Raw genomic sequence first — 12,981 nt, 5'->3', positions numbered from 1 at the left:
CCTCCCGAGTAGCTGGGAGTACAGGCGCCCGCCACCTCGCCCGGCTAATTTTTTTTGTATTTTAGTAGAGACGGGGTTTCACCGTGTTAGCCAGGATGGTCTCGATCTCCTGAACTCGTGATCCGCCCGTCTCGGCCTCCCAAAGTGCTGGGATTACAGGCTTGAGCCACCGCGCCCGGCCGGTTCTCATCTATTCTTATTCTCCACTTTAAGTCACCAAGTCCATCCTACCTCCACAAGGCAAATACCCTTTCTCTGCTACCATCCACTGAAGAACCCCAGAAGCAAATGTGTACTGACCCTGCACTGCTTAAAATTCTCTCAGGGATCTGATTTGCGTCAGGATAAAATCCAAACGCCATTGGCCTTGCGCGGTTTTCTTCCAGTTCCTGAGTGCCACTCTTCTGGCCGATCTGAAAGCCCTGGGGCTCCAAGCTGCCCACGGCTGTGGAGCCTAGGCTTGAGCCCACAGCGGACGGCAGTGTTAGGATTATTACAATAAATGTCAAAGCAAGAAAAACGTTCCGGCCAGTTAGGTTTTGTTATTTCAAAAGCAACAAAATAAGTGAACCGCCTTTCCTCCGGCGGAGACACGCAAGCGACAAGGGCGGCGCCTGACCTGGCAGGCTCTAGGTGTTACGCCAGGGCCCCAAGGCGTCCAAATTCGGCTTGCCCACACAAAACATGGCGGCAGGAGAGCAGCGTTTCCGCCGGGCATGTCCACATCCAACGGGGCCCATGGGAGAGGCGTAGTCTTCTGTGTCTTGCCCAGACTCAACATGGCGGCTACAAGGCGCCTGAACTAGTCTGCGAAGCCTACCCCAGGCGTGGGCCGCAGCGTCGACTAACGTCATTTGAACCCCGTCGCACCCCTTTGTGCGTCACGGGTGGCGGGCGCGGGAAGGGGATTTGGATTGTTGCGCCTCTGCTCTGGAGAAAGTGCTGTCTGGCTCCAACTCCAGTTCCTGTCCTTGACCAGCGCCTGCAACCTAACCCTTCCTACTCTGTCACCTTCTTGATCCCGCCGGCGCTTTAGAGCCGCAGTCCAGTCTCCGATCCTTCAGAGCCTCATCCACTAGCTGCGATGCATGTGATCAAGCGAGGTGAGGGGGCAACGACGTGGGCGAGAAGGGAGGTGAGGGGACGCGGGCTGCCGCCGCCGGAGCTGATGCCCAACCCGCCCGCCCGCCTCCGCTGCTTCCCGCCTTTCCCGCCTTTCCCGCCGCGGCCTTCCGCCCTGTCAGCTCGCTCGGCCTTCTGTCTTCAGTCAGCCTGCCCCGAACCTCCTTCGGGCCTTCAGGCTGCGCCCCCTCGGCTTTGTCATCCTGCCGCCTTTCAAAAGGATAACGCCCTGTATCGAGTAGTGACTGCCGAGCACTTTCCAGGCACTATTTTATTCCTCTCTACAAGCCTCCGAGAGAGAGATTATTAGCTCCACTTTACAGATGAGGAAACTGAAGCTCAGAGCGAGGTTTCGGCGACTGACCTAAAGTCACCCATAGCTGACAACACAGTTTGATTTGGAAAACCGTGGGGTTGGTGAGCTGTCTTAGGCACCGGGTGGGGGGGCAGCTAGGAAAGAAGGAAGGGGACTCTTTACCCTACATAGCCACTTGTCAGTTTACTGATCTCTTTTGTGGGGTGAGGATAGGAGTGTGGGGTGGAAAAAACAGATCCCAGACAGACAGCATCCTGGAGTTCCTTTCCCTTCATGGCAAGAGATACTGAATCAGAGAAGGTTGGTTGAGACATCTTCTGACAAGATGGGGACTGGGAAGAGTCAGGAACTTGTATTCTTTCTCAACAGTTCCTTTTCATTAGACTTGCCGAGTCCCTGCTTTGTGCCCAGTCCTTTGCTTGGCTTTGTGAGATTATAAGAGGAGACAGTCCCTGCCTTGGGAATAGGCTTAATCGGGTTGGAAAAACAAGAGCAACATACTTTTAACAGCCACATGAGATATGTATGAACAAGTTTTGAGTTGAACCTACTTGCCTTTGTTAAAGCAATACAATTATTTCAAAATTGTAGGCACTTGGTAAATACTGGTTGATCGACTGGTTGTTTCTGTTTTGTCCTCTAGGCTGTGAACATATCAAAGATGGAGATTTGTTTGAGACAGAGTTTTGCTCTGTCACCCAGGATGGAGTGCAGTGGTGTAATCATAGCTCACTGTAACCTTGAAGTCCTGGGCTCAAGTGATGCTCTTGCCTCAGCCTCTCAAGTAGCTAGGACTATAGGCATGCACCACCATGGGTGGCTAATTTTTTAAAATTTCTGGTAGTGAAGGAGTCTTGCTGTGTTTCCCAGGCTGGCTTTGAACTGCTGGCCTCAAGCCATCCTCCCTTCCTTGGCTTCCCAAAGTGCTGGGAATACAAGCAAGATGGAGACTTTTCTGCTCACATTTAGCACAGGACCTGACGTGAATAGATTCTTAAAGAATGAAAGAAAATAATTGTATCAAAATGTAGGACATGATGAGTGCTGCGAATAAGCAGGTAGTTGATTTGGTTTAACTACAGCCAATGTCCAGATTGGTTTAACTACAGACAAGAGTTGGAAAGGTGGACAGTAGTGGCCCTTCTTGTTTTTGGTATCTTGAGAACATCATTCTCTGAATTTTCCTAGCTCCCATTTTAGCTGACCAAAGAGCAAAATCTTTTATTGATCCATTCCTAAGAGTGAGAGTTAAGCATCTATTTTTGTATTTTTATTTTTTTACATTATTATTTATTAGTTTTTTTTAGAGACAAAGTCTCGCTATGCTGCCCAGGCTGGTCTTGAACTCCTGGGCTCAAGCAATCCTCCTACTTCAGCCTCCCAAAGTGCTTGGATTACAGTGCTGGGAGCCACCGCACCTGGCTTGAGCATCTATTTTTTAAATCATTAGATATGGGAGAGATGTTTAGGATGGTTTATGATAAGTTAGTAACAAAGATAAATTGAAAATGTATGGACTTAGATGACCAGAATGGATAAAATTCAACTCTGTGTTGAATTTTTAACATTTTGAGTCTACTTCTAAATACTGTTGTTTAAAAAGTGCTACTTTGGCCGGGAGTGGTGGCTCACACCTGTAATCCCAGCACTTTGGGAGGCCAAGGCCGGTGGATCATTTGAGGTGTGGAGTTTGAGACCAGCCTGGCCAACATGGTGGAACCGTCTCTACTAAAAATACAAAAGTTAGCTGGAGGGTAGTGTAGTCCCAGCTATTCAGGAGGCTGAGGCAGGAGAATTGCTTGAGCCTGGGAGGCAGAGGTTGCTGAAATTGTGCCATTGCACTCCAGTCTGGGCGACAGAGTGACACCCTGTCTCAAAAAAAAAAAAAAAAAAGTGCTAGCTACAACTAACTAAAAAGCAGAGCTTATTTTGTTTCTCATTCCTTCATAGAGCATAATTTGATCCAGATGGTTCATGCTGTAGATTCTGCCGTTGTAGCATTCAGCAACACTTGTTAATGTACAACATGTACTTAGATTTCTTTCTTTATTTTTTTATATTTCTATGTTTCTATATTTTATTTTTATGTTTTTTTAATATGCATAGGGTTTTTGGTTTTCTGGACTTTTTTTGTCCCCTCTTATTTTTGGCATGTCAGTGAAATATCAAACTAACTCCTATAGTTTTTGTTAATTTTTTCTTTTTTTTTTTTTGAGATGGGGTCTTGCTCTGCCACCCAGGCTGGAGTGCAGTGGCATGATCTCAACTCAACTGCAGTCTCTGCCTCCTGGGTTCAAGAGATTCTCCTGCCTCAGCCTCCTCAGTAGCTGGGACTACAGATGTGCACCACCATGCCCAGCTAGGGTTTGTTATTTTTAATATAATTATTCAGAAGGGCAACTGGAAGTTGACTTTCAAGTACCTACTGAATGTGCTAATGTCTTGCTAAACACTGTGAGGGCAGTAATGGAGAAGGCAGCTCTGTCTTTAAAGAACTTAAAATTGTTAGGGATTTAGGAACAATCCATATGAAAATTGTTAGAAGAGAATAGTAGATAAGTTTTTTTCATCTGCTATCTTGAGCTGTTTTTCCTAATGGGAGAATATCATTCCTCAAGGAGATTATGGTTAAAAAAATAAACACTGAGAACCATTGCAGTAAATGACAAAGTAGCTGACTGAGTTGTAAACTGTTTTGGAATTTAGTGTAGTATTTTCAAAACTTTGGATTGTAACTCGCAGTAAAAAACAAAACGTTTTACAGACATACATGTATATATGTGGATACACATAAAATGATACAAAAGTTTACGAAATAATGTCTTCGAAAGCATCCATTTGCACTCTAATCTTTCTTTTATTCCAGATTATTTCCCTATCCCTCCCTTCCTCCCCCCTTCCTTCCTTCCTTCCTTCCTTCCTTCCTTCCTTCCTTCCTTCCTTCCTTCCTTCCTTCCTTCCTTCTTTCCTTCCTTCCTTCCTTCCTTCCTATTCCATTCACAGCCTGCTATATTATTTTACAACTCTGTGTGTGGATACTGTGCTGTGTACTGGGATTCCTATTCCTGTGATGAGTAGGCAGACATGGTTCCAGCTTCCAAAGATCCTACAATCAATTGAGAAAGATAGACAAATGAAGTAATATGATAAGATATGATAAATACTCTGAGAGGTAAAGTATAGGCAGTAGAGGCCATTCATTCAGTTATTCATAAAGCATTTATTCAGCATCTCTTTGTGCTAGGAGCTGTTGTAGGCATTAGAGATTCTGCAGTGAACAAAGCTAAATTACATTTCTCATTGAGTTTACAACTTGGTGTGGGTGGGAGTGGTAAGTGTATATAAGAAATAAGTAAACATAATAATCAGTTAATTTCAGATACTGATTAATGAGATGATAGTAAAACAGGATCATGTGATAAAGATGAATGAGAAAATAACCTTGGATTAGGTAGCCAGGAAAGGCTTCTCTGAGAAGCCAACATTTGAGCTGAACCCTAAATAGTACTAAGAGGTACTGTAATGTGAGATCTGTGGCCTGAACATTCTCGGCAGAGGAAATTACAAAGTTTGTATCTTGTGGAAAAGGCACGCATCCTTGGTCTTACAGGATTAGGGACATCTTCCTGAAGAGAGAAGAATGAAAGACAGTTTATAGTCAAGAGGAAATCACACTAGTATGCTAGAGGATTTTTTGTTTTATTTTTTATTTTTTGAGATGGAGTCTCGCTCTGTCGCCCAGGCTGGAGTGCAGTGGTGTGATCTCAGCTTACTGCAACCTCTGCTTCCCGGGTTCAGGCAATTCTCCTGCCTCAGTCTCCCGAGTAGCTGGGATTACAGGCACCTGCCAGCATACCCAGCTCATTGTGTTTTTTTTGTATTTTTAGTAGAGATGGGGTTTCACCATGTTGGCTAGACTGGTCTCGAACTCCTGACCTCAGGTGATCCGCCTGCCTCAGGAGTTAGATGTATGGAAATGTGGAAGAGGAACTTTTAGGCAGAGTACGGTATAAGCAATGATGTGGATATGGGAATGGGAAGCCTTCTTGGGACTTACATTTCACAGGGAACAGTAGAAGAGATCTGGGGCCAAACTAAGAAAGACTTTGCTTGAGAGAAGAGGATAATGTAGGCAGTGAGAAGCAGGGATTACTGATGTGATAAAATCGACATCTGGCTTGAAAAACTAACCAAGTGGAATGACAGAATAGAGAACCGCATGTCATTGGACCTTTAGATCTTTAGTCTGCCTCCTATTCTCACATGTGAGTTAAGATGAATTACCAATGCACTTTTTTTTTTTTGTCAGTTTCCTGATTGACTTCAGAACTTCTGGCAGTTGCAGAATTTTCTTTTTGCTAAGTTGCTTTTCCCCGCCACTCCATGTATAATTGCAGAACGCTAATGTTGCTTTGTGGTTACCTGCCTGCTTAGTTTTCCAATTGCCAGAGCACTGAGGTTTCAGTCCCAGTGCCAGCCAGTTAATTTACCCTGTTCCAGAGTTAAATGCTGCAAATGTGAGCCTAATCAGAAAATTATCACAATGGTGATCAGAAAGAGAAGGGCTAATATATCAGTGTAGAAGAAAAAGCAACTTGTTCTAGTGATAATGGTTTAATAGTGATGTCTTATTGTTCATTTATTCTTCATCAAATGTTTGAGAACTTGCCTTGTTCTAGGCACCAAATTTGAGAATACAGATGTGAATGAGAGGGCCAAATGTAAATATATTTAACATGTTTCTTATTGGTTACTTCAGGTTGAGTATCCCTTATCCAAAATGCTTGGGCCCAGAAGTGTTTCAGATTTTGGATTTGTTTCAGATTTTGGAATATTCGCATTATACTTACCAGTTGGGCATCCCTAATCAGAAAATCCAAAATCTGAAATGGTCCAAGGAACATTTTCTTTGAACATTGTGTTGGCATTGAAAAAGTTTTGGATTTTGGAGTGTTTTGGATTTTGGAATTTTGGATTAAGGATACTCAGCCTATAGTTACAATGGATTGTGGGTGCACAAAGGAGACAAAAACTAAATCAGTGTGAGACACTAATATTTATTGAGTGCCTATTGTGTATCACATACTGTGATTTTTTTCCCCATAGGAGCAGCTTTATTTTATAATGAGGTATCATAGTTGTAACTATGCCAAAGTTGTTACAACAAAAGCACTTTTTACCTTATCTCATTTTATTGTCACAGTAAACTGGTGAGGCAAGTAGAATAGATATAATAATTAACCCCTTTCTACAAATGAAGATCTGTGAAATGACTGATTATGTTTTGTGGCTTGCCTAGGGTTAAGGCTGTTTGGTGGTTTGATATATTCACTATTCCTGGTAAGAATAAATAAAGGTCGGATGAGCTACTATTTGAGGTTAAACTAAGAGTAGTAAGACTTTTGTCTAGAAGGACAAAGATATAATCTGAGTCCAAAATCATGAAAAATAATAGGTAAAATATATAGTATGTCAGATGGGATAAGCGCTATGGAGAAAAAGCACAGAAGGGGAAGGGAGATAAGAAGAGCAAGGGCCCTATTTGGGGCATTGCAATTTAAAATGGAATCATCAGGGAAAGCCTCATTGAGAAGGTGATGACATTGAGCAAAAGACCTAAAGGAGATCTATAGCAAGAAGGCCAGGTTGTCAAGATAGAATAGGAAGGAAGGTGGGAGAGTTGGAGGTGAAATTGGGAGGTGGGTGCACAGGACAGGTTGTATAGGATTCTGTGGATTTTTTGTTTTTTGTTTTTTTTTTTTTGAGATGGAGTTTCACTCTTGTTGTCCAGGCTGGAATGCAGTGGCGTGATCTCAGCTCACTGCAACCACCGCCTCCCGGATTCAAGCAATTCTCATGCCTCAGCCTCCTGAGTAGTTGGGATTACAGGCTCCTGCCACCACGCCCGGCTAATTTTTTGTATTTTTAGTAGAGACGGGGTTTCACCATATTGGTCAGGCTGATCTAGAACTCCTCCTGACCTCAGGTGATCCACCCGCCTTGGCATCCCAAAGTGCTGGGCTTACAGGTGTGAGCCACCATGCCTGGCCTGTGGATTGTTTTTTAACAATTTTGACTTTTATTCTGGAGATAAGAAGCCACTATTAGGAGTTTTGAGGGAGGTAATGATATGATTCTGAGTTTAACTTTTAAAGGGTAATTTTGGCTGCAATGTGGGATGGGGGGAATTTAGGAAGTTATCTGTAAATATCTGTATGTATAGAATTCATACTCTTTGAAGGTGACATCAGAGAAGACAATCTCGTCATGAATCTTTTGAGGGGGCCTGAATCTTATCTGTGAAATAGCATTTCATGTTGGTCAATTTACATGTTAATTACATTTGATTCTTTGACATTGCAGTCTTAATAATTGCTAACAGAATTTAATAATTGCTAACATGATTTGATTCTTTAGATGGCCGCCAAGAGCGAGTCATGTTTGACAAAATTACATCTCGAATCCAGAAGCTTTGTTATGGACTCAATATGGATTTTGTTGATCCTGTAAGTAAATATGGTTTTTATCTTGGGTTCCTTGTTTCATGTGTTTCTTTCCATTTGTCTCTTATTCCTGGACCTTCACTCACCTGACATACTTTGGTATTCTGGCTATGCTCTTTGATATAAAATTTGAATTCATTGCTTAAAACATTTTTTTTTCTTAATTTTGGTTCTGTCCTGTGAGTTCTCACTTTTCAGAGAACTATGAATATGAGTAAAGAGGAAAATTTGATATTAACATTTAATATCAGATATTTCCTTGAGTAAATTGTTTTATTCATTAGTGGAAAAGCCTAGGCCAGGCGCGGTGGCTCACGCCTGTAATCCCAGCACTTTGAGAGGCTGAGGTGGGCGGATCACCTGAGGTCAGGAGTTCAAGAACAGCCTGGCCAACATGATGAAACCCTGTCTCTACTAAAAATACAAAAATTAGCTGGGCCTGGTGGTGGGCGCCTGTAATCCCAGCTACTTGGGAGGCTGAGGCAGGAGAATCACTTGAACTTGGGAGGCAGAAGTTGCAGTGAGCCGAGATCGTGCCACTGCACTCTAGCCTGGGCGACAGAGCGAAACTCCCTCTCAAAAAAAAAAAAAAAAAAAAAGGGAAGCCTAAAGTTTGTTTTGGAATTGTGGTTATTTAGGTAGGAACTGGTTTAAAATTTGCTTTTTGTTATTTATGTAAAAAGATTTAAGTAATATAAAGTAGATTTCATGGACAATATTTAAGTCAAGAACAAACTATTCATAAACGAGTTGCTCTGCTTTTTTCCTTATCCTTTATAACTTCTATATTCTAGACTCTCATCAGTTATCTGGACTGTTTTCTGTGGTCTCTGCAGTGTCCTGGACTTCCTCTAATCTTGCCCTCTTCAAACTCGTCTTCCACCTGACTTCTAAAATGATCTTCCTTAAATGAGAATCTCTAAGAACTCTTTTCTTCAAATCCACCCATATTTCCATCTCCTTATTTAGGTATCTTATCTGTACTGCTGTAAAACCTGTGCTCATCTCATAGCTTTAATCATATAACATGGAAATTAATTATAGGTCTTTATCCTACCCTAGAATTGAGGATGGGCTGTGTATCTTATTGTTGTGATATCCTCAGTGCTTGACATATATCTAATTAGCCACTTGACCAAAGTAAGTTTGGTCAAGAGAAAATGATTTTATGCATCTTGAAAATATGTTTATTGTAAATTCTCTTTTACATTGAGAACTTAAGACAATAATTAGAATAGTAGAATGTTAGAGTTGGAATGAACCTTGAGAGCCCATCCCATTTCATCTTTGTTTTATAGGTAAGAAAGTTCCAAAGAGAGAGGGAAGTGACTTAAGTTAGTGGGAGTATAGGGAGAAGCACCTAGGTCTCTTCACTCCCACATGTTCTATTGCCTCATGCAGTAGTACGTTTTAGAGCACAGGAGTGTTGCAGCATCCTCAAACTTCCTAAGGTAGATTCTGTTGAAAAACTGTCGGTGCACGTCTGTAATCCCAGCACTTGGGGAGACCAAGGTAGGCAGATTGCTTGGGCTCAGGAGTTTGAGACCAGCCTGGGTAACGTGGTGAAACTGCCCAGGTGCAGTGGCACAATCTTGGCCCACTGCAGCCTCCGCCCCTGGGGTTCAAATGATTCTTGTGCCTCAGCCTCCCTCCGCTGGGATTACAGGCATGTGCCACCACGCCCGGCTATATTTTTGGATTTTTAGTAGAGACAGGATTTTGCCATGTTGGCCAGGCATGAACTCCTGGCCTCAAGTGATCTGCCCGGCTTGGCCTCCCAAAGTGCTGGGATTACAGGTATGAGCCACACCGTGCCTTCCCTCAACCCTGTTTCTACAAAAACAAAACAAAACAAAACAAAAACAAAAAAAAACAAAAATTAGCTGGGCATGGTGGCGCATGCCTGTAGTCCCAGCTACTTGGTGGTGGGAGGATCGCTTGAGTCCTGGAGGTTGAGGTTTCTGTGAGCTGAGACTGTGCCACTGTACTCTAGCATAGGCCACAGAATGAGACCCTGTCTCAAAAAGAAAAAAAGAAAAACTGTGTATGCTGTTAGATCTGGCACAGCACAGTTAGCACACAGATGGTATTTTATTCTGAGTTCTAATTGTTTGCCATATTACTCTAGAAACTATTTAGAAGACTTCACTGCTCTTATACTGAACACACCTTATCTACTGGATCTGGGAAGAAAGTGATCGGGAGCAACTTGGGTTTAGCTATATTATAATTAGAATAGATTGCAGACTGTTAAAATAGTTACACATGTATGTGTCTTTTTTTTGAGGGGGGTATGCATTGTTCAGCTGGGAAATACATTTATTTTCTGTTGGATTAAGTGGTTTCTTAAAGATTCAATAAACACACACACTCACAACTTAGAATTTGTTTTTCTTAAAAATGTATGCTAATACCTTGTGCATTACATGTCTTAAAAATGAACTTACAATGTGGCCTTGAAAACAGTGAAATACAGTGAAGTTTAATGGGGTTGGGGCCAGAAGACTTGTATAATAATATAACCTTGGGCAAGTCCCAATAACCTGAGCCTCAGGTTCTTAATGTAAAATAGGTATAGTAATAACCATCTCACAAAGTGATTATGAAATGTCAGAGATTATCAAAGTTGATAATTTTTGATCAACTTTGGTTGAGAATCATTTGAACCCCAGGGGTGGAGGTTGCACTTTGTAATTTGTGAAGTGCTAAAGAAAGAGTAGTCATTAAATTATCATGACTCAGCCCCAAACCTAATTTATACTTCTTTCTCCTTTAATTGGCATGATTAAAGTTTGATTTATTTGCTTTTCTGTACTTATCCTTATATGGAATTTGGGAAAAGTAAGTATGAAGCTGGAGCCCTGATCACTTAGGGAGGATCTGAATGAAAAATGGGGAAACACTCATATAGAATCATTAGTCTGTTGGGAGAATTTGAATGAAAATAGGGAAATACAGAATCATTAGTATGTTTTCAGCTATTTCCCTGTGAGACTAATTGATTTAAAGGCTATATTTAGGTTTTTTTAAATAACACCTTCATTTTATATGTAGTATACATTTTCTATAGTTCTGCTGGGTTGTGCATTCTCATTACTAAGTTTCCCACTGCCCACCATTCCGAAAGATAATTTTTCAGATAAGTAAATTGTCTTGTTCTTTGTTTCAGACAGGGTCTCACTGTGTTGCCCAGGCTGGAGTACAGTGCCATGATCATAGATAGCTCAGTGCAGCCTTGACTTCCCCAGTACAAGCATTCCTCCCACCTCAGCTTACCCTGTAGCTGCAACCACAGGCACTTACCACCTTGACTGGCTAATTTTTTAATTTTTAGTAGGGATAGGGTCTCATTATATTGCTCAGGTTTGTCCCAAACTCCTGCGCTCAAGTGAGCCTCCTACCTCGGCCTTCCAAAGTGTTGGGATTACAGGTGTGAGCCACTGTGCCCAACCTGTCGTTTATATTGTGATGTGAATTTGATTGTTTTCTTTTTTTCTTTCCTTTTTTTTTTTTGAGACAGGGTCTCACTCTGTCGCCCAGGCTGGAGTGCAGTGGCATAATCACAGCTCCTTGCAGCCTCAGCTTCCTGAGTAGCTGGGATCACAGGTGTGTACCATCACACCCAGCTAATTTTTTTATTATTTGTGGAGATGGTGGGGGGGGGGGGTCTTCCTGGCTTGCCCAGGCTGGTCTCGAACTCCTGGACTTAAGCCATTCTCCCACATTGGCTTCCCAAAGTGCTGTGATTATGGGTGAGCCACAACGCCTGGCTTTTTTTTTTTTTTTTTTTTTTTTAAATAGGGTCATGAACTGCTAAGGTTAAGTGATCCCCTCACCTCAACTGCTGAGTAGCTAGGACTATAGGTATGTACTACCACACCTGGCCATGATGGTTTTCTTAATTACTCTTTTAAGGAAGCTATTGTTTCTTGGGAAAGCTCAAGTAATTCTTGGTTTTATTTTTGTAGGCTCAGATCACCATGAAAGTAATCCAAGGCTTGTACAGTGGGGTCACCACAGTGGAACTAGATACTTTGGCTGCTGAAACAGCTGCAACCTTGACTACTAAGCACCCTGACTATGCTATCCTGGCAGCCAGGATTGCTGTCTCTAACTTACACAAAGAAACAAAGAAAGTGTTCAGTGGTAAGTCTTGGGTGAAAAAGTAAAAATTCAGTATTCTTAGAAAAGTAATAAGGGTAGTAGAAATCTTGACTGTTTAAAGAAGCAAATATGGCTAGGTGGGGTGGCTTACACCTCAAATCCCAGCAATTTGGGAAGTCAAGGCAGGCAAATTGCTTGAGTCCAGGAGTTTGAGAACAGCTTGGGCAATGTGGCGAAACCCCATCTCTGCGTTTTAAGAAAAATCTAAAATTATAAAACAGACCGGGTGCAGTGGCTCACACCTGTAATCCCAGTGCTTTGGGAAGCCAAGCAGGTTGATCGCTTAGGTCAGGAGTTTGAGACCAGCCTGGCCAACATGGTGAAACCCCATCTCTACTAAAAATACAAAAAATTAGCTGGGCATGGTGGCGGGGGCCTATAATCTCGGCTACTCGGGAGGCTGAGGCAGGAGAATTGCTTGAACCTGGGAGGCGGAGATTGCAGTGAGCCGAGCCTATGTCACTGCACTCCGGCCTGGGCGAGAGAGTGAGACTCTGTCTCATAAATAAATAAATAAATAAATAAATGGCAAATATGTAAATTAGTGGGAAAGAGTGGACTACAGTTTCCTATTTCTCCATGCTGCCTATCTGCTGTATAAAAGAGTTGATGTATCTTTGTTCTTTAAGTTTTTTATTCTCTCTCTTTTTAAATTTTTTTATTTTTTTTGAGATAAAGTTTTGCTCTTATCACCCAGGCTGGAGTGCAATGGTATGATTCGGCTCACTGAAACCTCCGCCTCCCGGGTTCAAGCGATTCTCCTGCCTCAGCCTCCCGAGTAGCTTGGGATTACAGGCAGTTGCCACCACACCCAGCTAATTTTTGTATTTTTAGTAGAGATGGGGTTTCACCATGTTGCCCAGGCTGGTCTCAAAC

The 12,981-nt window shown here is 42.4% G+C and overlaps 1 protein-coding gene across 2 annotated transcripts in view; it reads left to right on the top strand.

The window, feature by feature from the left end:
- The first annotated feature begins 876 nt into the window (after positions 1-876).
- RRM1 (ribonucleotide reductase catalytic subunit M1) overlaps positions 877-12,981 on the top strand; it is a 45,540-nt gene continuing 33,435 nt past the window's right edge. Inside the window, exons 1-3 of one of the 2 annotated variants that reach the window (XM_005578942.4) lie at positions 877-1,103; positions 7,856-7,944; positions 11,910-12,087. In XM_005578942.4, the coding sequence (XP_005578999.1) occupies positions 1,085-1,103; positions 7,856-7,944; positions 11,910-12,087 (286 nt within the window). In that variant the 5' untranslated portion in view covers positions 877-1,084. The remainder of the gene's footprint in view (positions 1,104-7,855; positions 7,945-11,909; positions 12,088-12,981) is intronic. The other variant, XM_065529564.1, reaches the window with a different exon arrangement.

Source organism: Macaca fascicularis, chromosome 14, assembly GCF_037993035.2.
Source record: "Macaca fascicularis isolate 582-1 chromosome 14, T2T-MFA8v1.1".
NCBI classification, from domain to species: Eukaryota; Metazoa; Chordata; class Mammalia; order Primates; family Cercopithecidae; genus Macaca; species Macaca fascicularis.
This window is presented reverse-complemented; position numbering and strand designations above follow the sequence as displayed.